General features: G+C 33.6%; 1 protein-coding gene and 1 pseudogene across 2 annotated transcripts; one reads left to right on the top strand and one right to left on the bottom strand.

Moving 5' to 3' along the window:
• The first annotated feature begins 98 nt into the window (after positions 1 to 98).
• On the top strand, positions 99 to 6,341 carry LOC115968454 (annotated as a pseudogene). The gene is made up of 3 exons (XR_004086745.1): positions 99 to 2,672; positions 2,894 to 3,405; positions 5,919 to 6,341. The product of XR_004086745.1 is annotated as an exportin-2-like (transcript).
• A 386-nt stretch (positions 6,342 to 6,727) lies between these two features.
• LOC115968452 lies at positions 6,728 to 12,219 on the bottom strand. The gene is made up of 11 exons (XM_031087849.1): positions 12,049 to 12,219; positions 11,695 to 11,786; positions 10,383 to 10,488; positions 9,770 to 9,868; positions 9,589 to 9,654; positions 9,307 to 9,423; positions 8,859 to 8,933; positions 8,284 to 8,386; positions 7,716 to 7,763; positions 7,462 to 7,583; positions 6,728 to 7,340 (listed from the first exon to the last, which is right to left on the bottom strand). Exons 1-11 carry the CDS (start codon positions 12,118 to 12,120, stop codon positions 7,242 to 7,244), a joined length of 999 nt encoding a protein of 332 aa, XP_030943709.1. The 5' UTR covers positions 12,121 to 12,219; the 3' UTR covers positions 6,728 to 7,241.
• Positions 12,220 to 25,793: the final 13,574 nt, after the last annotated feature.

Here is a 25,793-nt window from a genome sequence, read left to right on the forward strand (position 1 = left end):
AATAGATATAGATACCACATTTCACAGTTTTTAAACATGACTAATTTCCTTAAAAAAAATAAACATAAAGCATCAGTCTTAACCATTTAAAATAAAATAAAAAAGCCCTCAAAACCCATTCTATACTATACAGAACCCTTCTCTGTGAGTCTGTTTACCAAAACAAAACAGAACCCTTCCTCTGTAGACGTAGACGACTCCTTCCTTTTTACTTTCCTACTTCCCAAAATTCTTCTCTAAAAACCACCAAAAACCCTGTTAGAAATCTGAAAATCATGGAGTGGAACCCGTTCCTCTCCCAATGCTTCCTCCACACACTCTCGCCAGCTCCCGAGCCCCGCCGCCTCGCCGAGTCCTCACTCTCCAAAGCCGCCGATACTCCCAACTACGGCCTCGCCGTCCTCCGCCTCGTCTCCGAACCCTCCGTCGACGAGCAGATCCGCCAAGCCGCCTCCGTCAACTTCAAAAACCACCTCCGCGCCCGGTGGGCCCCGACCTCTCCCCACGAATCAAACCCCCTCATCCCGACCCCGAAAAGGCCGAAATCAAAGCCCTAATCGTCCGCCTCATGCTCTCCTCCACTCCCAAAATCCAATCCCAGCTCAGCGAAGCCCTAGCTCTCATCGGCATGCACGATTTCCCCAAATCGTGGCCCACATTGCTCCCGGAGCTCATCGCCGAGCTCCAGAAGGCCTCCGATTACGCCTCCATTAACGGTATTCTCGGCACTGCTAACTCTATCTTTAAGAAATTTCGTTATCAGTATAAAACCAATGATCTCTTGCTTGATTTGAAATACTGTTTGGATAATTTCGCCGCGCCTTTGTTAGAAATCTTTCTCAAAACCGCGGCTTTAATTGATTCCGCCGCCACGGTCAGTCCCGCCGCGGTGATTAAGCCGCTTTTCGAGTCTCAGAGGCTGTGTTGTAGGATTTTCTATTCTCTAAATTTTCAAGAATTGCCCGAGTTTTTCGAGGACCATATGAAAGAGTGGATGACTGAGTTTAGGAAATATCTAATTACTAATTATCCTGTGCTTGAGAATAGTGGGGCTGACGGGCTAGCCATTGTCGATGAGCTGAGGGCTGTGGTGTGTGAGAATATCAATCTTTACATGGAAAAGAATGAGGAGGAGTTTCAGGTGTACTTGAATGATTTTGCGCTTGCGGTTTGGAGTTTATTGGGTACTGTGACTCAATCTTCAAGTCGTGATCAATTGGCCGTGACTGCAATTAAGTTTTTGACCACAGTGAGCACGAGCGTGCACCATGCTTTGTTTGCAGGTGAGGGAGTGATACTGCAGATTTGTCAGGGTATTGTGGTACCGAATGTGAGGTTGAGGGAGGAGGACGAGGAACTCTTTGAAATGAATTATGTTGAGTTCATTCGGAGGGATATTGAGGGTAGTGATCTTGATACTAGGAGGAGAATTGCGTGTGAGCTTCTTAAAGGGATTGCGACCAATTATAAGCAACAGGTCACCGAGATAGTTTCTGCACAGATTCAGCATTTGTTAACTTTGTTTGCTGCAAACCCAGTTACAAATTGGAAGGATAAGGACTGTGCCATATACTTAGTTGTCTCCCTTGCTACTAAGAAGGCTGGGGGTAGTTTGGTCTCAACAGATCTTGTTGATGTTCAGAGTTTTTTTGCTTCAGTTATTGTGCCAGAGTTGAAGGGTCAGGATGTGAATGGGTTTCCGATGCTTAAGGCAGGTGCACTGAAATTCTTTACAATGTTCAGGAATCAAATATCAAAGGATGTTACAGTTCAGATTTTCCGAGATTTGGTTCGGTTCCTTGTTGCGGAATCAAATGTAGTTCATTCTTATGCTGCAAGTTGTATTGAGAAACTGTTGCTGGTCAAGGATGAGGGGGGAAGATCTAGGTATACTGCAAACGACATTGCTCCATTTTTTGTTGAGCTGATGACCAACCTATTTAATGCCTTCAAATTTCCAGAGTCCGAGGAGAATCAATATATAATGAAGTGTATCATGTGGGTTCTTGGGGTAGCAGAAATATCTTCTGAGGTTGCTGGAACTTGCATTTCTGGACTGACCTCTATTCTCATGGAAGTTTGCAAAAACCCAAAGAATCCAATTTTTAATCACTATCTGTTTGAGACTGTGGCCATTCTTGTCAGGCGGACGTGTGAGAGGGACCCCTCTCTTATATCAGCTTTTGAAGCAGGCCTCTTCCCTTCCCTCCAGCTGATATTGGCCAATGATGTAACTGAATTCTTTCCTTATGCATTTCAGCTGCTGGCTCAGCTTGTTGAATTGAATAGACCACCCATTCCTCCAAGCTACATGCAGATTTTTGAGATTCTCCTATCACCCGAGTCATGGAAAAAAGCTTCAAATGTCCCAGCACTTGTCCGTCTGCTTCAGGCCTTCCTTCAGAAGGCACCCCATGAGCTTTTGCAAGAGGGGAGGCTTATCAAGGTGCTTGAAATATTCAACACACTTATCTCATCGCCTAGTACAGCTGAGCAGGGCTTCTATGTTCTCAACACTGTTATTGAGAGTCTTGAATACAATGTAATTGAACCCAGCATTTGTAGTATTTGGGCTATCCTTTTTGGACAGCTCCAAAAATGGCAAGCAGTAAAGTTTTTGAAGTCTTTTTTGATACTTATGTCCAAGGATGCACGGACGCGGCTCTTTGTACGTCGGATCCCGACACGGGCCGACGCGGCCAAAATCGGTCGGGCCGAATCGGTCCGTATCGGCCGTATCGGCCAATATCGGCCGGCGACCGATTTGGCCGAAACAGGCCGAAATCAAAATCGCCGGAATTCTGACCTCAGATGCATTCTTTCTTTGTTTTGTGAATCCGCCGAGTCCCGCCGCACCCGCACCCTACTTTTTCCCGAGTGCATTGTGAAGTAGTCAAACATGGTTCTAAGAAGCTTGAAGAATCAATGAATTCCAGGCCAACATATTTTCCGTGATTGTGAAGCAGTTTTGGATAGCTGATCACTGGAGCCATTGAGCTTAAGTTGACTGCAGTTGCTTCAACCAGGCTTATATGCTTTATAGGTGAATCTCCAGCTCTTTTGGATGCTGCAAATGTTGAACTGTGGGGAAAAATGCTGGATAGCATTGTTACTCTCCTTTCACGGTCAGAGCAGGATAGGGTTGAGGAGGAACAAGAAATGCCAGATATTGCAGAAAATGTGGGTTATACTGCTACCTTTGTCCGTCTTTACAATGCTGGGAAGAAAGAGGAGGATCCTCTGAAAGATATAAAGGATCCAAAGGAGGTTTTGGTAGCATCATTGGCTGGGCTTTCCTCCCGATCTCCTGGGAGATACCCCCAGATCATCAATCAATATCTTGATCCAGCAAATCAAGCAGCATTACTTCAGCTTTGCAACACTTATAATTGCCAAATAGTTTGAGTAAGTACTTATTTGAAACAATTTTCCTCACTTTTATTATTTTACTGTTGTGTTGCAACCATCATTAGTACATGAAAATGTTTGTTTTGATTTCTATTAGGAATACTTGATTTAAAAAAAAAAAATATATATATATATATATATATATGTATGTATGTAAAACACAATGGGGCTTAGGGGATTCTAACCTTTTACCCCTATTTTAAAATATTTGGCAATATGCTCCTGTTTTAAAACTATATGGGTTGAAAAACTTGCTTGGTTTAAAATTGAGTTATGCCTAATCAAACTTAAAAAAATAAAAAATTGCATGGAACTCGATTTCCATACCTATAGTGGCGTTTTCATGCAATTTTTTTATAAGTTTGATATACCAGGTTCAGGGAGGTTCAGGGAGCCTATAGTGGCGCTTTAAAGCCCTATTGTGGCGTTTTAAATCCCTATAGTGGCGTTTTCATGCAATTTTTTTACAAGTTTGATATACCAGGTTTATGGAGCCCTATAGCGGCGTTTTAAAGCCCTATAGTGGCGTTGTAACTCGAGTTTCATGAGCTTGAGTTCCATGCATTTGTTTATTTTTTATTTTTTTATAAGTTTGATCAGGCATGAGTTTCAAAACAGGGACATGGACCTATATAATTTCAAAACAAGGGCATATTGCCAAATATTTTAAAAAATAGGAGTAAAAGGCTAGAATCCCCATGGGGCTTATGCTGAGTCAGTTGTAGACTGTGAGATCTGTTCAGATACAGGAAAGCTTTAGTTCTGGTTTCATGTTACCTGATAGTTACATGCAACCATTATGTATATTGTTATTACACAAACTTTGTATAGTGTTATGATATAATCAGCATGATCCTCTTATTTAGTGCATTGGTTTTCTTCTCCATCCCTCTAAAAGTCTGAGTTTTGTGCAAAAATATTTTGAGATCCTCTCTTTTCCATTGTGTACTCCCTGCCCTCCTGTTTCTTTCCCAGCAAATGACTAAAAATACTTTATTAGAAAAGATAGATATTAAGAGAGAAATCAAATAGTACAAATGAAAATTTCTCTAGAGAACATGAATCTTCATCAGATATTTAACATCAAATTTGAGAGATTGACAAGTAGAAAATGAACTAATTTTCTAGAGACATAATAACATTGTATTGAACCCACGAATCAGGTGTGAACTGAATCCCTGTATTATGATTCTAGTGATGTCCCAAAGGCTAGCTTTCATCTCTTTGGCTGTCGTTTGTATTGTAAGCATAAATTAAGAAAATGAAGTAAATTGGACTTTTAAACTGTATGGTAGAATGAATAAGTTGTCTAATCAAATAATGCTTATAAAAAGTGAAACTCTTTGCTTTCTTTTTTTTTTAGAGTTACAAATTTCAGCTTCATTCTTTTGGTTTAACTTAAAACATGGAGCAAGGGAATTGTTGTAATTTAGCCACCCTGTTTTAGTGTTTATATACTTACTAACTGCATTATTCTGTTTACCCATTCTTTTTTTCTTTCTTTTTTGATAAGTATGTCTACCCATTCTTCATTCTATTGATAATTGTAGAGAATAGAAAATAATAATCGAGAAGTTGTCTCATTTCCTTAATGATATGAGAAATAGATGTTTTAGGTTTACTCCCTTACATGTTCATACCTTAGATAAAGATCTTATGACTTGAGAATCGTGGCAACTTTGGCCTTTGACTTTACCTCTCACTCAAATTAAATACTAAGATATGCTCCCTTGGGATTGTGGATCAGTTACATATGGTGGTAATTGCACGATGAACATAAGTCTTGCTTTTTCTGAAGAGATGGAGAGTTTATGGTAACATACTGTTTTGTTTTGAATTCCTACTGGGATTTGAAGTAAAGTGCAAAATTTTCAAAAATAATTCCAGTTAGTATATTTTCTAGTGAAATTTATTCTTTACTGATATTCTTAATTTTTTTTTTTTTTTTGGATAGGTTTTACTGATATTCTTAATGAAGCTCCCCTAACATTTTTAGGACAGATGCATGCATACAAATGTGTGTACATGTTAATGTATAAATGTGTGCGTGTTCAATATGTTTCCATATATTGTCCAGCCTCCCCCAAATAAAAATTCTTGACTTCATCCCTAGATTGTAAATAAATTAGTTTTGCCTATTTAAGGTATAGATTGTAAATATGGAAATGAGGATAGTACACTGTTTTGTTTGTAGGAGCTATATCTTCTTTGTTGTTATTGAGCTGGCAACGTTGTTGGCACCCATAACATGAGAATCCTCTTTTGTACACTGAATTGTGACTTGTATCTGTATTTATTTGTTAGGTTTGTTGCTTCTGTTATTTATTTACTCGTGCACTGAACTCTCAAGCTGGTCTTATGCTGGCTTGGTAGAGAATTAGGTTGAAATGTCCTTCAATCTTTATTTACTAGTGTCACCCGTTCTATGGTTGTCCTCTCTACTATATATTTCGTGCTTTATCTTTTCGGCCAAGAGGATCATCTTATCATCCGATTTTGCTACCTTACAGGATCTTATCAGCAATGGAGTGGGGTTATTTTTGGTCAATGTTTCAATCAGTCATCTTTAGCATGCTTGGTGAGCAAATGGTACATTACCGTTGCAGTCAACTGGTCTACATGGTAGCAGCATCATTTGATTGTACAATCTCACAAGATCTTATGCCATAGTGAGATGTGGAATTTTTGTGTGAACTGTTTTCTTCGTCAGATTACCATGCACAGCAAGGGATAAACACAATTTTTTGTCCTCAAAATTTCTCCCATTTTTTTATTTGATTCTTGAAGTTTCAAAAGTAGCAATAAAATGAATAAAGTTTGTAACATAATTCAGTTTTGTTCACGTACTATTTTCTTTAAAAGGTACAATAGAAATTTAACCTCATAGCATCTCAACTAAACTAATGGGAACCTACGTGCATATTAATATAAACATTAATGTGTGTGAGATACATTTATAATAAAAAGTGTTTATATAACTTTTTCTTTGCTGCTAGACTCGAACTAGGAAGCACACTCAGTCGAACCCGGTACAAGTACCTTGAGACTGAGTGTCCAACTAACTCGGCTAACTCCTTGGATTGTTTATATAATTTACATAGTTAGCAATTTTTTTTTTTTTTTTTTGAGAAACTATATAGCTAGCAATTTAAGTTAATTAAATGTGTCACATTATCATCATTATGAGTCAATATATACCAAAATAATGTCTAAACTCCTAACTTTACAATAGTATAAACATTGAATAGAAGATTTGCATTCAATTAGAAATGGTTATACTTGGTCTTTTAATTAAAAAAAGAAGCAGAAGAAGAAGAAGAAGAAGAAGAAGAAGATATGGCTATACTCATGCAGAACTTCCGTTCAATGCTCTAGTGCACTAGATAGGATACAGTCTGGACATGTGGTCAATTTTGGACATGTGAGGTCCGGTGCACTGAAACTCTAAACCCAAGTCAAACCCAATGTACTCCACTATGTTAAGGGGGGAAATCTTACAGAAGCTTGTTTTTGTGGTGATGCAATTAGTATACATCTACGGGCCTAATTGTACATATTGTATACACATACTGATCAAGAAAAGAATGATCAGTGATACATGAATAATGTTGCAACAAAGGGATATACTCAGGTGCTAAAAGCAAAGTTCACTGTCTCGTATAGGAGTTGTCTGGAAAATTGTATCCACAACAGAACTCCTAACTTCTCTGAGGTGTTCTTTTCTTCACTCCCTGATTTACAGTATACACTACACAGTATACACTACAGATCACATTTTGTGCGGTACTGATACTTTATGGTACCAAATCATCTTCAATTCTAGGCAGCTTCCACTATGGCTTGCCCTGAAGTACTTGGACAATCTCCTCCGCTCTTGATTGGATGCCTTTCAAATACTCCGTAAGAACACGCTGCTGGTAAGATCCTCCCTCCTGCAACAATTTGAAGTGAATACCATCAAAAAGAGAAAAGAAGAAACAAAATCAGCTAAATCAGAAGTGAAGTGACTAGCATAAAATTGTCTGACATGACTCAAGGACAAAAGTGTCTTACTGTTCGGATCAAAGTCCGCTCAATTCGTTTTTTAATGACAGCGTAAAACTCATCTGGTGAGATGTCCCCTTTGCCAACAGTCATTGCATTGATCAAAAGCTTGTTCCATTCTTCCTCTGGAGCTGCCACCCATATAAGGTCTATTAGTAATGCAGATCAGCAAGCTTCTCTCTTTATCAGAACAAGTAACAGTGATTTATTAACACGACAAATTCTACTTAGTAAAGTGTAATGTATCAGTAGGTAATAGGAACCTTTTATTATGGCTTCGAGAAACTGCTCAGCCTTCAAAACTTCTTCTCCTGCACCAGAGATGTCACTAGGGGCTGGGTCTCTATATCATCAACTTTATAAGCAAAAGCAAGCCAAAAGAAAATGACTATAAAATTTATTCATAAAGAATTTTTAAAAGGGTATCATGCTAGGGAATTTTAACCCAGGAAGCTATATTCATAAATAATAATGAATTTAAATTAAATCCACCAGTATAAATATATATTATGTATGAAACATAGTCAAATGTTTTTTTATAATAGAGTGATTAAATTTTTTGTTGGCTGTCAACCTACAGAAACCCTCCTTTTTCCGGGCTTATGGCTGGTTGTGAACACAATATATGACAATAAGTGCAGACACAATACAGGACAAGGTCAAATGTATTCATCTTAAATTCTTAATGCTGTGAAAGGCCAACATAGCATCATTTGACCTACGTAAGGTTTTGTGTAACTAATATTTAGGTGATTTAGCTTTTCGTGTTTCTATCACCACAAAATCAGAGTGTTCGCATGACATTACATCTAAACTCAGAAAGGGTAATACCTTTCTTCGCATAACTACGTTTGGAGAGAACTCTAGAAGCATAAAGTTGCAAAACCTTTTGCAACATAGCCTCCAGCCCTGGCTTATCCCCATCTTCTTTTGCCTACAGATGATCCACGGTATATTTTAGTAACTTAATCGTTTATTATCTCAAATAAGGACTAGCATCTGAACAATGTTGCAAGAAAGATTTATGAAAATCCAAGCACTACCATATGTAATATGAAATTTATGAATATTGATGAGAGTCAGTCACATTATAAAAATAAACTTCTTAAATTATCATTATAACATACATGCTCCAGTATGCCTTTGTACATGTATAGAAAGATTGCATAGCTAGTTTGATGCTTGATGCTCAAAAAAATTAGACCTGGAATTATGCAAGAAGACAGGGTATAACTTTTTACTACGGAAATATGGCAGTGTTGTTTGATGGAAAACATGCTTACATTTAAGTTATGGCGTCTGACTACCATTCAGATTGAGTAAAATATAATTTACTGGCAGTAGTTGTATATCAATGGTCTTTTGCTACCAATGCAGGCAAAGATAAAAGAAAAAGACAGACTCACTTGCCGTAGCTGTGCATTGACCTCTGAAAGAAAGCCTTCATCTAGTTGCCCTTCTTGTTCCCTTTGGCTTATCTCCTAAAAATCACAAGATGTAATGATAAGTTACATAAATACAAATCAAAGAGATTTACAACGCTCTAAATTTGCTTCTTTTCTTTCTATCACTCCATCCATGGCTATATGGCATTATTTCCATTCTTCTAAATAGCCATCAGTGTCAACGAAAACTATAATGGTTGAAATGAAGTTTTCATGTAGACGAAGATCTATAGGTGAAGGGCAGTGATTCACAAGCTTGGTTAATAAGAACTTCATTGTCAGCTCACATGATAAGATAATACAAGGAGCACATGAAAAGGGTACTGAGAAAAACTTCTCCATGAATAATACAGAGTACCCAACAGAACAATGGAAATCAATTTAAAACCAAATTTAAGAAAAGGTTTACTTTCTCCATCAATACTAGGGCCTCGGGATCTCTAGGAGGCCAGCGAACCTCTTCCACTTCATCAACCACTGGTTTTAGTATCTCCTTGAGAACATCAGTGGATGACTCTATTTTTTCCTGCAGGAGAAAGATACAGGGAAATAAATTATGAGAGAACTACTAAGAAGAGGAAAAAAAGGAGGGGAGGGGGGGAGGAGAGAATAAAGTGATATAACTGAAGCATACAGGGAAATCAAATAGAATTTCATTGATGAGAGAGAGGGACAGAGACAAAGAGAGTACCTTAGTCTTATGGACAAGGCAATCCACTATGCTCATTACAGATATAGCCAATTCTTCATAATCTTTCTGCGAAATGACAAAAATTATGTGTCAGTGTGTTTTTGTGCAAAGCAGGGATCTGAAATAAGTCAAACATCAGAATTTCATTAAAAATTAGAATTAACTAAGTAAAAAAGCATGCTTTATCATCCTCTGATTTGCAGGTATCAGTTCTTGCTGCAAGGCGTATCCAAAAACCTTCATTGAAAGCAAGGACATTTTCAACAACAAGCTTCTGAAGCTGTTCACAGAGCAAAAAAAAATAGCCAAAAAAAAAAGTTTATTAAAATAGATTAATAGTGGAACCAAATAAAAGATATTTGCCATTTCAAGTAAATCGAGAGCCACATTTACTCAATATAGAAATTTAATGAGCATCCCACACTTCAGAAAAAAAAATTGAAAATATTCATGTGGAAAGAGTTTCTTGCTTGATTTATAACATTAGAAACTCCATGAGTGAAATGTCCAAGATACTTTGTCATCTATATGAGTAAAAGCATTGCCTTGTATGGTCTAATAATCATTGATCCTTTAATATGAAATAAAGCAGTTCTCATCCAACAACTCACAAGACAAGAATAATTTGTTATCTTATCACAATCGTAGGAGAACAGCAAACCAAAGCCAAATTTACTGAAATTAAATTTAAAATAGATATTTTACCAAAAAGTAAGAGGAACAGCCAAAAAAAAAAAAAACGATTAGCACCAGCACCATCTTTTATTTTCCCCTGGAAAACACCATGTACTTACTTCATTTGGATTTGCATCCCTCAGTGCATCTATCAGCCTATCCACTTCAACGGTCTTTTTGAAAGCTTCCTCAGCACCTTGACTGGCTGCATAGATCAAATTTCTCCTGTTTTATTAGATGCAAACACGCAACTTTACTAACGATAACTCCACCAATCAGATAAAAAGAATACTAGAGCTGCGTGACTGTAAAACTTGAACTAATCATTTCAGCATAGGCAAACACAGTTAAATCAAACCTATTGGTCTCGGATGATTGATGTAGAGACAGCTGCAGTAATTCAAAAGACAAAAGGGTAGCATTCCACTTAATTCTCTAAAATTAAAATACCCATCTAGGGAACACTCTTTTTCCCAATTGAACTCAATAAACAAGTTATATCTATAACATAACTTAATCTACTCTACTTAAGCTATTAATCGTACTAAAAATTCTTATATTACCAAGCACGCTTATCATAAATCCAAAATAGGAAAATGCCCACGGCTTTTCTTCCACTATTTTCTTTCTTATATGCCTTGAGACCATTGCATAGCATAAATCACCAAGTCTGTTAGAGATAATCCAAGTCCAAGCCCATTGTAAAATCCTAGTCCAATTATACTAGGAATCCTAGTCCTAATTGTAAATGCTGTCCTAACTATACTATTGTAACCCTAAGGTTAGTCAGTGTTAGCATAGGGTCAGACTATTATGTGTCCCTTTGGTAGTGTTGTAGGAAGTAAAGCTTTAATTGTATAGCTCTTATGATATAAAGTTTTAACTGAAAAACTCTTTAGAATTTTGAGCATTTGGCAAATTATAATGTAGATTCGTTTTTCTAAAAACTCCAAATTTCAACTTTTCTCGTAGAGCTTTACGAAGATCATAGTGCTCTTATTGGTGGGTCACCAAATGTTACATTTTTTTTTTTTTTGGTTTTAAAAGCTTGATACATTTTAATACGGAGAGAACTCAATAGTAAATATGTAGCAATCACTAGGATAAACAAGTTTCATCAACAACATAACTTAATCCACTCTGCTTAAGCTATTAATAGTTCCAAAATGTTCTTGCATTACCAATCATACTTACTACAACCAAAAATATGAAAATTCCCACATTTTTTTTCTTCCATTATTTTCTTTCATATATGCCTCAAGACCATTGACACAACAAAATTCACCAACTCAAAGACACTACTCAAAGACACTCCCAATGGGTCATACACTCATACTATGCTAATCAAGTACCAATGCACAGAAAAATCACTAGATACCACAAAAACATTATCAGATAATATTTATTTATTTTTTTTATAAAATAAAGTACCTCCTCTTCCAATGCATTAAAGTGTTAGAAGAAAACGGTGTAAGCCACCGCAATCTAAAAGCCCCAACTTTCCAACTTTGCAACAATAAACTCTGCACCACAAAGCAATCAAACATCATATATATAATTGAAGATTATCCATAACACAGAGCAATTTATCTTTGAGAAATTAAAAGTTTTATAAATAAATAAATAAATGAATAAAGTAAAATTTTTGACTCCAAGTCTCCAACAAGTCCATTTAGTTTTAGAACTCATAAATTTTCTCTCTACATTTTCTCAGCGACCAAACGGAAAATAATACGATTAATCAATTAGGGTTTGGAATGACAAAAAAGAAGAAGAAGGGAGTACCTGGTTATGGTGGTGGGAATGAGAGAAGCTAAGAAGAGATGGGGGTGATGACGTGGCAAAGAATGCAGCCATTTTTGTGTAGCCAGTAGCTGTACGGTCTAAGATGGCGGGAGAGAGAGAGAGAGAGAGAGAGAGAGAGACACCGATAATGAGTAGTGACCGTTCAAGTTTTTTCAACCAAATAAAATTTTATTGGGCCAAACCTGGGCCTTGTTTCCACCAAGACTGTGATGTAGGAGAAAAATCTATGCCAAGCGGGAATAGGTGTATGAACTAACTGGCCGGAAAAAATATATATATAGGCCCATTATATAGCAAGAGGCTAAATGGTTACTAATACCCATTGCTTATATTCAATTGTGGGCTTAACTGGGAGAAGATAAATCATGCAATAGTTATAGTTGAGCAAGATTTAGGTAAAGTACTTAGATACTATTTTTTAGGTTTTCCTGTTAAGATTTTGCTATGTGGATTTTTTTTCATAGAATGGAAGTGTAGTTTTCAGTTAAGTAGCCATATGGTTGAATTTTAAGAGAGGAACCTAAGGAACAGTACATAAGATACTGTACTTAAGTTTTATCCGCTATAGTTTTATAGATATTTTATGTGTTTTGATGAGAAGCATCTACAAAACACCATTGTTTCTTACTATATTAGAATATTTGCATTATCTCATGCAAAAATTTATGTCTATTTTAGCATTATAACCTAATTTTTTAAAATTTTATATACTCACTTTTCAAAATATCTTATATTTGATTATTTATTTTACACTACATTTCATTAGAATACTATTTCTTCCTCAACCAAAAGTCACTGCCCTCAATCTAAATAATTTCTAAAACATTCATTTGCACAACTACAATAATTATGTAAATTTGTCCAATTAACCCCAAAATACACCAAAATCAATTTATATATCATTGTACGAAAATACATTAATATTATAATAATTGTGTAAATTTCTAAAAATACATTTGTGCTATAGTAATTGTGTAATTACACAATTATTGTAGTACAAATGTAATTTTGCACAATGATACATAGATTGATGAGATGTATTTTGGGATTAATTGGACAAATTTGGAACCTTATGCTATTTTACAACTAAAACAAATGCTTTTACAATCAAATTAATGTAAAATTGTAGAGGAGGGAGCCCAAACGTAAAATTGAAATATATATATATATATATATATATAATATTTTCTTAAGACTAAGGGGGCATGGGCCCTTTTCGGCCCCCACCCAGTTCTATCCCTGAATTGGCATGGGCTACGTTCAAGAAGGTGTCACAGCGTAAATTCAAGGTTGGTTTTGATCTTAAAGATTGCTAACTTTTCTACTCCGTCATTATTTAAGAGGCAAATGGATCAGATATTTAGTTTGATATTGTAATATTTATAAACTCTTTTACACAATATTTCTCATTACATTTATAATAAATGATTCATAATTTTGTTATTAGTTTTTAAGTTCTCTAATCATCCTAAGTCATATATACAAAATGACATCTTGTATCACTTCTTGTGTCCTGACTATTAATAACTTGGAAAATCACGTTTGGATACTCAAGATAGGTTTAACTCTAAAGTTTCTCCAAGTTTTTCTATTGAAGAGATGTCCAAAACTATTGTGTTGGTTTTGTAAAATAGTATGTAATCTAACTTAATATTATAAATTTCATTCTTAAATTTTTTTCTTTTTTACTTCACAAATAAAATTTCTAGTAAAAAAAATACTTTGTATCGCAAATTAAAATTCCATAATTACAAATCATTTTTGTACTTAAATGAGTTTTATATTCAAGTTTTATTTATTATTATTTCCTTTTATTAGTAGTTTGATGAACTATTACTTAATATTTATTATTATATATAATATAAAAGAGACTCAATATGAAAAACTAAAAGTGTAACGGGCATATAAAATTTGGAATTATTATTTGAACATATTCTTTAAATAAAATTACACAAACATAAACAAAAACACAAGAAATTTTTTTTTTTTAACTTTTTTTTTACCACTATACATATAAATTCAAATTTAAACATAAAAATATATAAATTATTTGTCAATATTTGAGCTAATTAGGTTATTTATAAACTAAACCATTAAGTAAAGCTTGCAATAGGTGCCCTACCCTCTCTTTCCTTTCCATGACACTTGAATCTTCATTTACTTATTTTAATCAATTAATTAATTAGTAACCATTGATAATTTATTATAGAATATTATTGGAATATTATAATTACTTTATTGTTACCAAATCAGGGTTAATTTTAGAAAATGTCCTCTCTTTGACATAAAGCAAAAAATAAAATATCACAATTTGATGTTAGTTGCACTATCTTTCATAGAGACCTTCTGATTTGGGTTCAATGACAATATTGTGCCTTTCTACCATGTTCTCTGTAATTGTAATCAGGAAAAGTGACTTTTGTCATGCCTATTGTATTAAATATAGTTTCATGTGTAGTCCCACATTAATCCCCGTGAGATTCTCAAGATTAGAAAATGGAATTCTAAAAGTTTTTGAATCTCTCTCTCTCTCTCTCTCTCTCTCTCTCTCTCTCCTAAAATGACTAAAAAGGGTTTTACAGCTCATTTAGGAAAACATATTTCTTACACAAAACCAATATAACTGTATGCTAAAGAAGGCATCCAGGAAACAAACATAAGAGATCATTTAACATTTCATCCTCGAGAGGAAACAATGACGAATTGATCTATACAATTAGGAATTTCTTTAATTCAGGATATTAGAAAATATAAGGTGTATGATTATGTATTTAAATGTAACCACATTCTTCATCTCCTAAAAATTGCTTTCTTGATTTGATCCCAATGAATAATATGCGAAGCATAAAATTTGCAATGGAGAATTCAACCTAAGGCATAAAATTTGCGTATTCTTCTAAAATAATTAAACATAAAGCAACACCTAAATTGATGAGTTTAGAATTCAATGGAGAGCTAATCTTAGCTACATTGAAACTAACTAAAAAACTATTCTTCAAGACTTTAAAGCTTGCATGTATGACTATGAGGCCGATAACATTTAGAATTATCATATAAAGATAACATTAAATAGAAATACCATTAACTTAAACAAGAACATACATGTTTTTGTCTTATTTTGTACAAAAAAAACATTCATTATTTTTTATTCAAATATTGGCATTAGAATATATGAAAAATCATTCCATCAATCTTTTTATTAACTAGGCTATTTACAAATCAATTTTAACCATAAGTGCAAGAAACACCTAAGTTTTTGTCTTTAAACTTTAAAAAATTCCACTGTCTCTCCAAATCATAGTGAACTATCATTTATGAAAAAAAAGGGGCGGGGGGGGGGGGGGGGGGGGAGGGGGGAAATTCATTGTTATACTTAACGACCACAAGAATGGTAAAAATCTTATAGGTTTAGCTCCTCAATACTTTTGTAATGTCATGTTGTTGGAGCATGCCAATATTTTAAAATTGATTGGTTTCTTTCTCATTAAAATTCCTTTGTAGTTGATCAAAATATATATATATATATATATATTATCCAGTTCATACAGAGATTAAGATTCTCCTAGAAGCGAAATTAATGAAATAATTAATAATTCAATAATATTTACTTTCCCTTTTTATTTACCCTCTCACTTGTGCCAATGATAGTGCTTGTAAATTTAGCAGAAAAATGAAGGTCAAACACAAGGGAGAAGGAAAATAGTTTTAATACAAAGATACGCCACAAACTCCACTCAAAAGTTATGATAAATTTTAAAGGAGGGTAGGACAACTTGTACTAGACACAATACTCTCTTAAGCAATGTGGGAATCATATTTGTAAAACCCACATAATGTAAGAGGCAAGATATGTATAATTAAATATTCTCAAAAATTCAATCCAAAAAAAAAAAAAAAAAAATCCCAGATTGGCACTCTTGTATGTGTTAACTGTTAAGTATATGCATGATATCCACACACATGTAAATCTTGTATACATATGAGAATGATTTTGTATATACAAGTAATGTAAAATGCATTAGACCGATCAAAACCAGTAAAACCTTGCAGATTCTGAGTAAACCGTGTGACCTAGTTGGTTTTTAATGACCCAGCTGAGTTTGTGAATTATGCAAAATTACATTAACAAGTCAATCTCATTGACTTCTTTACTGATTAATATGTGATAATATGGTAATTTAAATAATAAAAAACCTAAATAAATAAATACATTTTTCAGTTTCACAAAGCCAGTTAGCACGTAGGTATGAGTATATCAATATATGTTATATAATTTATTGCTTAAAACTTTTTTTCTCTTCTTTTGTTTACATTTTTTGGGCTTTATTTGTTTATTGCGTCAAGTTGAAGTCTTTAACATTTTTTTTCTCTTCTTTTGTTTTATATATATATATATATATATATAAAAAGGTCCAAGTTAAAAATGGTGTAACTCTTTAAAGTTACACATTTTCTAAACCATTAGATTTAAGTAGATCTAACGGTAAAAAAAAACAACTCATTAATACTGATATTGTGATTAGCATCTCATTTATTAAATTTATGACATTCTATACCAGTCTCTCCTTTCCAAAAAACGTGTCATACACTCTCTCTACTCTCTGTCTCTCTCTCTCCTCCTAGAGTATAGATGATTCTAGGGAGCCACCAGGTATTATGTTGAGCACCACCAAGTCAGATTGGTTACCTATCTTGCTGCAAAGACTCTTTGTGGCCGATTTATTTTTTCATCATTAGCCTCTTTCATAAATAGCTTCACTGAATTGAAGAGTTTTCCCCGTAGATCTGGCTTCTCATATTACAAAACCAATCTTGGCCAAGTCCATTCCTACAGCTTTTTTGACATTGTAATCCTTGCTTTTTGAAATGAAAATTTCAAAATAATAATTACGATAAGGCAAGTGAAAGACTCAGCCATGAGTTTTCAAAATAATAATAATTAAGAAAATTTCAAAACACATTATCACGTTTTGAAATTATGATAAGGCAAGTGAAAGACTCAGCTATGAGTTTTCAAAATAATACTATAATTATGAAAATTTCAAAATACATTATCACGTAGGGTGTTTTAGAAAGACTCAGCCATGAGTTTTTTTTGCTAACCATTTTCACCCTTAGACCTATTATTTTGGCAGACCTCAAACGAAATTGGTCATGAGGGTTTTAGAAAAACTCAGCCACAACAATTGTTCTCAAATAATTTTGACTTTGGCCATGAGTGATTCTTAAGAAAATGTTGTTATAGCACTAATTCCAGTACCTTGAAACAATGGATTTAGAAATCAATGGTTGAGGCTTAGAAGCAAATAGACGTGTGATAGAGAAAGGAGAAAATGATGACTATGGAGATGGGAGAGTTCAGTGCTTTTTTTTTCTTCTTTTTTTTTGACTTACCTCTAGTACTTTTTTTTTTTTTTTTGTTTTGAAATTTCCTCTAGTACTTTTTTAACTAGACATATCATTTTATTTTAAATATAATGGCAAATGGTAGTGGATTTTAATCTCCACATTTTATTTAGATAATGGGTGATGTGGCAGTCTCTCGTTAAAACAAAAAGAGATTCTTTTTTAAAAACCTAGTGAATGTGACTGTTATTTATTTAGGAGTATTTTTTTTCCTACTCTTTAATAGGAAGAGTTTTTTTTTTTTTTTTTGATGAATAATAGGAAGAGTTAATGTCAACCACTGATTTCTAGGGAATAATTATGACATTGCTAGAGTGTTTTCTAACTATTAGATTAAAGAGAAATTTATGATCTTAAAAAATATATAACTCTTATAAAATTATACCAGGTGTAACTTGAACTCCTCTCTCTCTCTCCCTCTCTCCATATATAAAAGTTTATACCTTAAGGGCATAATTGAATTTTATTGTTGTTTAGTTTCAAAAAAAAAAAAAAATTTATTGTTGTTTTAATATAAGTGGGACCACTCCCCTCATTTCAATTAAAATTCCCTCGTACCCTTCTCCCTCCCCTTAAAAAAAAATATATATATATATATATATATATATATATATATATTAATAACAATAATCCAGCTCATTCCCCTATATACAAACAAACCAGCCGGAACAGTTTTTGGTGGCTGGTCCATGTTGATGTACGGTGCAAAAAGAATATAAGTTTTACAACTAGTTTGGATGGAAAAGGCTAGGGATTGATGGAGACTTGAAGCACATGTTACATAAATAATACCAAGATTTGTTTCTAAGCTTTTAGGCTGACATTATTATGATTAAACAAGAAGTAGCTAAAAAGGTGATTTTGGATGTATCACCAATTCGATCACCAACCCATGGGGCCTTCCCATTGACTAGTTTGCTGAAGAAATTTGATTCTATTGGTATGTCAATCTTGAACATTCATGAACCAGCTTCATGATTGATTTTTGGACCCCCAAAAACTATAGGGTACCCCTTTTATTTATTGTTATTCTTTGAGTTAGAGCTAACCACATTGTTTAGAGTGTTATTGTCGCATGATCGCATTGATTACATACGTACACATCTTTTACTGCCCCAACGCAACATTGCTCAACGGTCAACTATGCGCCGAATTATCTATCAATTTTGATCGAAGACATTTATAAATATGGTTGAGTGTTTAAAGGGTTATTTGACTCATAACCCACTAAATTCAAACCAGCTCAACCCCAAAATTTGACGCCGCAGCTTTTCAGTTTCATGGATTAAAAGTACACTAGTGCCAAGTGCCAACATTTTAGTGTTTGATTTTCCAGGGCCTTCTCATGAAAGACCTTATTTAGGCCTAACCATATTAACACATACACCCATAAGAAAGTGTTTATAATCTCTGATAAATAAATAAATAAATTTATAATTCAATAGTTAAGAAGAGAAATTTGAACATTGAATGTATTCATTGGAAACATCAATATATATTAGTTGAGTTACAAGGCTTTTTAGCAAAACATAAAGAATATCAATATATACAATGTTACAATCTACAAATCTTCAAATTGGTAACTATTGCAATTGCTCAACCAAGATGGTTTGCTTGTTTGCTTGCTCCACCCTCAATCTTATCACTCCTAGAATTAGAGACACACGTACTAATCACCAACCAACTTTGTCCAAACATAATTCAATAATTAAGAAGGAGAATTTGAACATTAAACGTCTTCATTAGAAATATCAATAGATATTAGTTGAGTTATAAAACTTTTGGCATAATAGAAAGAAGGGTATGGTTAACAAGTGTTCTTAGAGCATTTGTTAATATATCATTTTAGGAAAGTTTTTATACCACTTTTGTGGAAAATATACAAAGTTATGAGAAAAATTTATTGTTTTTTTTTCTTTTTACATAAAAAGTTTAAAAATATTTTCTAAACCAATACCTAGGGGCGACTCCACATTGAAGGTAGGGTGGGCACAGGACCACCCTGACCTAAAAAGAATAATTACTATATATAAAGTTTAAAAATTTTATAATTTGTCTACCCTTAAAAAAATTTGTGACCACCCTAAAATTTTCAAGGCCTAACAAAATTAAACTTTGATCACCTTAACAATATGTTAGGTCATTTCAAACAAAAAGAAAGAAAAAATTATTGAACTAAAATTTAAAAGAGATGTAACTTGCAGCATTAATAATGAAACTCGTTATAAAACTTTATGTATTTGCATGTTTTTTTTTTTTACTTTTTTTTTTTTTTTTTGTGGAGAAGTTGTTGTTATCAATCTATGAAATTCTCTTTTTATTAAATTTTGTATAATTCAGGACCCGTTTGGTAATGTTGTTCTAATAACGTTGTTTAAGTATTGTGAAAATACATGTGTGTGAAAATACATGTTGTGTTGTTTAAACAACGAAAACTGTTGTTTAAACAACACAACCGAACAGATCCTCAAATTTCTTAACAATTACCTTAGAAAAAAATTCTAACAAAATCCATCTATACAATATTACAATCCATAAATCTTCAAATTGATAACTATTGCAATTGCTTAAGCAACCTGGTTTGCTTGCTTGCTCCACAACCCCCCTATATCTCTCACCCCTAGAATCAGACACAAACTTACTAATCATCACCCAACTTTTGTCCAAATATGAAATTATATGTGTTCCTCACACATGGTCTTTTCTCAAACACACCTATCCCCCACCCACTAGCGTTGGGAAGAAATGGTCTTTACTTATCACATGATTTGTCTAAACAATTTGTGAGACTTTCATCATTACTTCATATGCTTCAACAACCCATCCACGTGAGAAGTATCGAAACTATACAGCATACACAAAAATAAAATAATTTAAAATGGTTGAAATGTTCCTTTCTTATCTGCTTATTACCTTTTTTGTGCTGTGCTGACAACTTGCATGTCTTTTATAATTTTTTTTATTCCATAAAAGATCAATCATATTGAGGTCTGAAAAAGTATTATTTGTCGTTTAGTTTGGCGGCAATTCCTTGATTCTTTAATCAAAATCTCTTTCCTCAAATTTCTTGCTTTCACATTTTTCATTTGAACGTGTATTAGTCAACGAATAATGAATGATATATAAGGAATAGCCACCAAGCTTTTGCTTGATAAAATGAATTATTTGATGGCATGCAATTCACCATCATGTTCCTTTCAATCTTTCGTTCACGAATCCTTTTTTTTTTTTTTTTTACCCCAAGATCCTATGATCTTTACATTCATTCCAAATCAACTTGTACAATTGAATAAGAACCAATATCACAATAATTCATTCATAAAAAAAACAAAAAACAAAAAACGAAAAACAAGTAAGGGGCATTTGGTTTGCTACGATGTGTTCTTGATGTGATGCACATTACGATAATGTGACATTAAAGTTTTTTGTTTATTTTATTTTTTCTAATATTACCATAATCTAAAATTATAAAATATATCATATCACCTTAATGTAACATCACTGTGAACCAAACGCTCCCGTAGTATGTTCATAGTACATAGAAGTTGCAATTTACAAGTGAACTCGACTAAAAAAGCTACCTTTTATAAGTGAACTCGACTTTAAATTCATAATTGAGAATCAAGAGTTCTCTTGTAAATTATAATTGGGTGTATTATCTGTCCTTGATGTAATGTACATTACGATGATGTGACATTAAAATTTCTGATTTATTATATTTTTTCTAACATTATCATAATCTAAAATTATAAAATATGTCACATTATCTTAATGTCACATTATGATGAATCAAATACCCCCATACTGTATTCATAGTACATAGAAGTTGTAATTTACAGGTGAACTCGACTATAAAAGCTACCATGTGAACTTGACTTTAAATTCTTGACGAAGAATCAGGAGTTCTATTGTAAATTACAACGGTGTGTACTATTTGTACACTTAACTATATACACTAGTAATTTCCCCAAAAAAACCAAAAGAAAAAACCTTTCGGCAATACATCATTTTTACTTAGCTCGATGCAACATTTGATGTACTACTTATGACTCACTCCTCTTAAAATGAAAATCACGTTATTCACATCCAAAAACTATCTGCCGAAATCATAACAACTGAAATTTCCATCAAATGAATTAAATATTATTACATTCTCAAAAAAAAAAATATATAAATAAATAAATATTATTATTTTTTAATTTACAGCTGAATTTTATACAGCATAATTTATTTCTTAAACAAAATAAAACTATCACGAAGTAATAATTGTGACAAGATGTTCCTTTTCTAAACTAAAGAAAACACCAACGTGGCACAGACATTTATAGTACAATTCACTCATATAAATTTCAAGAGAGTCGGAACCGTAAATTTTGACTAAAAAGTAGCTTTCATCAACTTCAATGCTCCCTTATTTATTAGGTACGATTCTTTTTTTTTTTTTTTTTTTTTTTTTTTTTTTTTTTTTTTTTTTTTTTTCGGTAAAACAGGCTTAATCATTACTTAAAAATTTACAAGTCTATTACAACGTAAATTAACCTTATTAAAAGTTAATATATCCTCCACCACAGATGGTGGGTTACAAAAAGTCACAAAACTATACAAAAATTGTGCTCCTAATTTAGCCAATGCATCAGCGCATTGGTTTGCTTCCTGGAAGGCATGAATCACGCGCTTGTTTGGAATTTCCTTCAAGAGGCTCCTGCAATCAGATAAGAGAGGCTCCATTAAGAGATTTTCAGTTTCATTGTTCATTAGAATAACAATGTTCAAAGCATCAAGTTCAATTATAAGTTGTTAAATGCCCATTTCCTTAGCTAGCAGCAGCCCATCTCTAAGTGCCCAAAGCTCAACCAAGGCACTATTAGTGAACCCAAGGCCTCTAGCAAACCCCTTCAACCAAGCCCCATCATGATCTCTAATTAAACCCCCTCCACCGACTCTATCTGGACTCCTCATTGCTGAACCATCGTTGTTAAGTTTCAACCAACCCCTCGGTGGCTTCTCCCAACCCACGGGAACAATGGTTTTTTGTTGTTTGATCTTAGAAGCAAAGCCAACGGCAAAAATTTCAGTACCGGCTTGGATACATTTTCTCCAAAACTGAGAATCCACAACACCAGTCCTAAAGATAAAATTATTTCTATGAGTCCATAGGTGCCACAAACCCATAGGAAATAGCACCTTCCAAGGAATTCCTTTCACAGAGGCATTCATACCATCTTTACAATTGATTTCCAGCCAAGTTTTAAAGGGCAGGGAGAATGAATTCATGGTGCAATGGGGCACTTGCAGCTGTGACCAGAACTGATGAGCAACTTCACAGCTCCTGAATAAGTGCTCAATGGATTCATTATGCTTGCAACACATTTTACACAAAGGATCAAGGCTTAAAACTCTTGAACCCAACACTTGAGCTGTAGGAAGACTATCATGAAGACACAGCCATATTAGGTACGATTCTTCAAAATACTCTGTGCACCAATTTAAATATTAGAAAGGGATGCTCTTATCACTGAAAAGAAAAACCGAATTCCTCTATTTGATGTCGATTTTAAATATTTTTCTAAGATGTTATTTAGATACTATTTATTTGTTAAAAATTAAAAATTTATTACTAAAAATATTATTACAAAATAATTTTTAAAAGATAAAATATTATTCATTTAGTATTACTGTTCACGCGTTTTTGTGCTGGTCCATAAATAGTGTCATGGAACCAGTCAAAAAAGCAGATGTAACAGCAATGCAGACGTGTTGCTAAACAAACGCACACTACGGTCTAGTTTGGATAGCGGCAGGTTACACGTTTTGCGCATCTGTGTTTTTTTTAGGTCCCATGCACTGTTTATGGGACCCGCATGTACGAAATCTGGCAAAATCAATTTTAAAACTGGGTCTCACTGCTCTATTCACACATTTAAAATTATTTTGCTACAGTATTTTCAATTTTCAGTAATAAGTGGTATCCAAACAAACCCATGTATACGTTTCTGCTTTGTTTAAGTAGAAATTCTTAATTCAGCAAAAAAAAAAGTAGAAATTTTCTTAAAACACAATTCTTTTATACTTCGCTATCCATGTTACCTTTAATATAAAATATTGTAAGGACGCGTTTCGTGGCGGACCGTAACAGTGTCGGGTTCGCACGTGAAAAGGCCCCTAACAATATCATTTGTAGAGCGTGGGTTTGGAAGGTTAGGCCTTGGTTGATAGGCGGTGGGTTTTTCACGGTGTTCGTACCAGTTTAAGTTTTCCTACACCCCTGGAGTCTTTCTCCTGGAGGTGGGCTGGGAGGCTCAGGTTTCTGGCCATTTTTCCCAACCCCCCTTTTTAGGTTACTTATTTTTCCTTTTATATTTGCCTGCGTTCATTGTCCTTCGTCCACGTATTGGATCAACCTTTCCTAGATTGATACTTGTCCCATCAGCCCATATTCAAAATCGTTGGGGGTGGTTGTAAAAGCCAAAGAATGCGGCTTTGTCAGGTTCAGAGCATTGAATGGCAGTAAGGGCAGTTTTCCCTGGATATTTTAGATCTTTTTTCCGAGTTTCAGTTTTATACCATTTTTACCCTTCTTTACGAGGGGGAACTTTGGGTCTGCCGAGGACTGAACTACCCTCGGCGGTACCCAAAGTCTATTTCGTTGAACTTGGGCCATAATCCTCCTCGGCTTGGCCCATAAATCATTTACACCCTACAAATATAATATAATTTTTTTTATTACTTTTCTTTCTTTATAATCTTGTTATTGCAAATGAAGATATTTAAGTTGAAGGGTGGGAATAATTCTTCTAAGCAATTGCTTCTAATAATTGAGGATTTAATTAGGATGTACAAAACTACAAATATGATAAGGAAACATGATTTCTACATTAAGACATTACCACACTAAAAATCCATGAGCCTTGTTAGAAAATAAAGAATAACTACAAGAACATATAATTTATATACGTTTTAAGCAGCACAAATTTGATCATATTTTGAATTAAGTCTCTTGAACTCAGTCTATTAGAACATCAACATATGTCCTATAATCTCCTCTATTTTATAACGAGATTTCTTTATTGTCATCACCCATAGATATGAATCCTAAGATGTTTGTCTTAGCAAAGAAGAAAAAAGAATTATGTGTGTTTAGATTAACTTATTTTTATCAATTTAATTTATTTTGTTTATTGTGTTTCTAGGAAAAAATAATCAGTTGTACCTTGATATCCTTTAAATAATTGTACATTATCTTTTAGGGGATGAAAATAGACTCAACAAAATAAACCAATAGTTTATTGCTACATAACAATGTTATTGAACCTTTGATAATTCCAATCACCTATGTATCCAACACCTCAAAATCCAATTATTTTGTAGTTGTTTTCCAGCTTGCTTACTCAAATGATTCTCAAGCACGCCAAAGATAATTTATATTATTTCAAATTGATTGATTTGATATCATGACCTAGGACCGACCTATAAAACAAAAGCACACTTATTCAAATTTCTTGAATTTTAAGGTAGATTCTGGTAACCAAGAGTAGAATAATAAGGTCAACCTCTTTTATTGAGAAGAAGGAAAAGTATTCCTAGCATTTTGGAATTATTTTATTAAACTCACAAATAGAAATTAAATTGATTTTTTTTTTTTAAAGATAGTTACAATATGCTACTAATTATGCAGTTTGAACTCTTACCTCCTTAGACCCTCAAACACTTTGTGTATAAAGAGGTATAAAGTAAGTTACAAGGCTCTTGGTTAAATTGATTATTTCTAATCTATGCTTAAAAGTAATTATTCCAGCATGTGTTTCAAGGAAAATACTTCCGTACTAACATAGCAAAATGGTACTTCCTTCTTTCATATTTATGGTGGACCTCACAATGAATTCAATGAGTAGACTTCATCATAAATATGAGAGGAGGGAGCATCATTCACTATATCTTGAGAATACTTAAGAATTACTCGTGTTTCAAAAGGTTGAAATGCAAGCATAGTAATGAAAAAAAAAACTATGTGATTTATACCAACATAAGGTCATTACTCATCACCAACAAATACTGAAAGTAGTAATAAAGAGTTTGTGTTTAAATATGTCAAATTGAACTTTTCCTAGCAAAGCCTTCAATCTGGCTTTACTGAAAAACAACACAGTTGGGAGTTGGGACTGTTAATTATGAATTAACTATCAATCCCCTTTATTCAGCAAAAAAAAAAAAAAAGCTGTCAATCTCCTTTGAGTTGGGTAATAATTGATTGCATGTAGATAAAATAAAATACAATATGCTTGCACCTAAAAAAAAATGTAAAAATAAATCATTATAAC

The sequence above is a fragment of the Quercus lobata genome, chromosome 11, assembly GCF_001633185.2.
Source record: "Quercus lobata isolate SW786 chromosome 11, ValleyOak3.0 Primary Assembly, whole genome shotgun sequence".
NCBI lineage: Eukaryota > Viridiplantae > Streptophyta > Magnoliopsida > Fagales > Fagaceae > Quercus > Quercus lobata.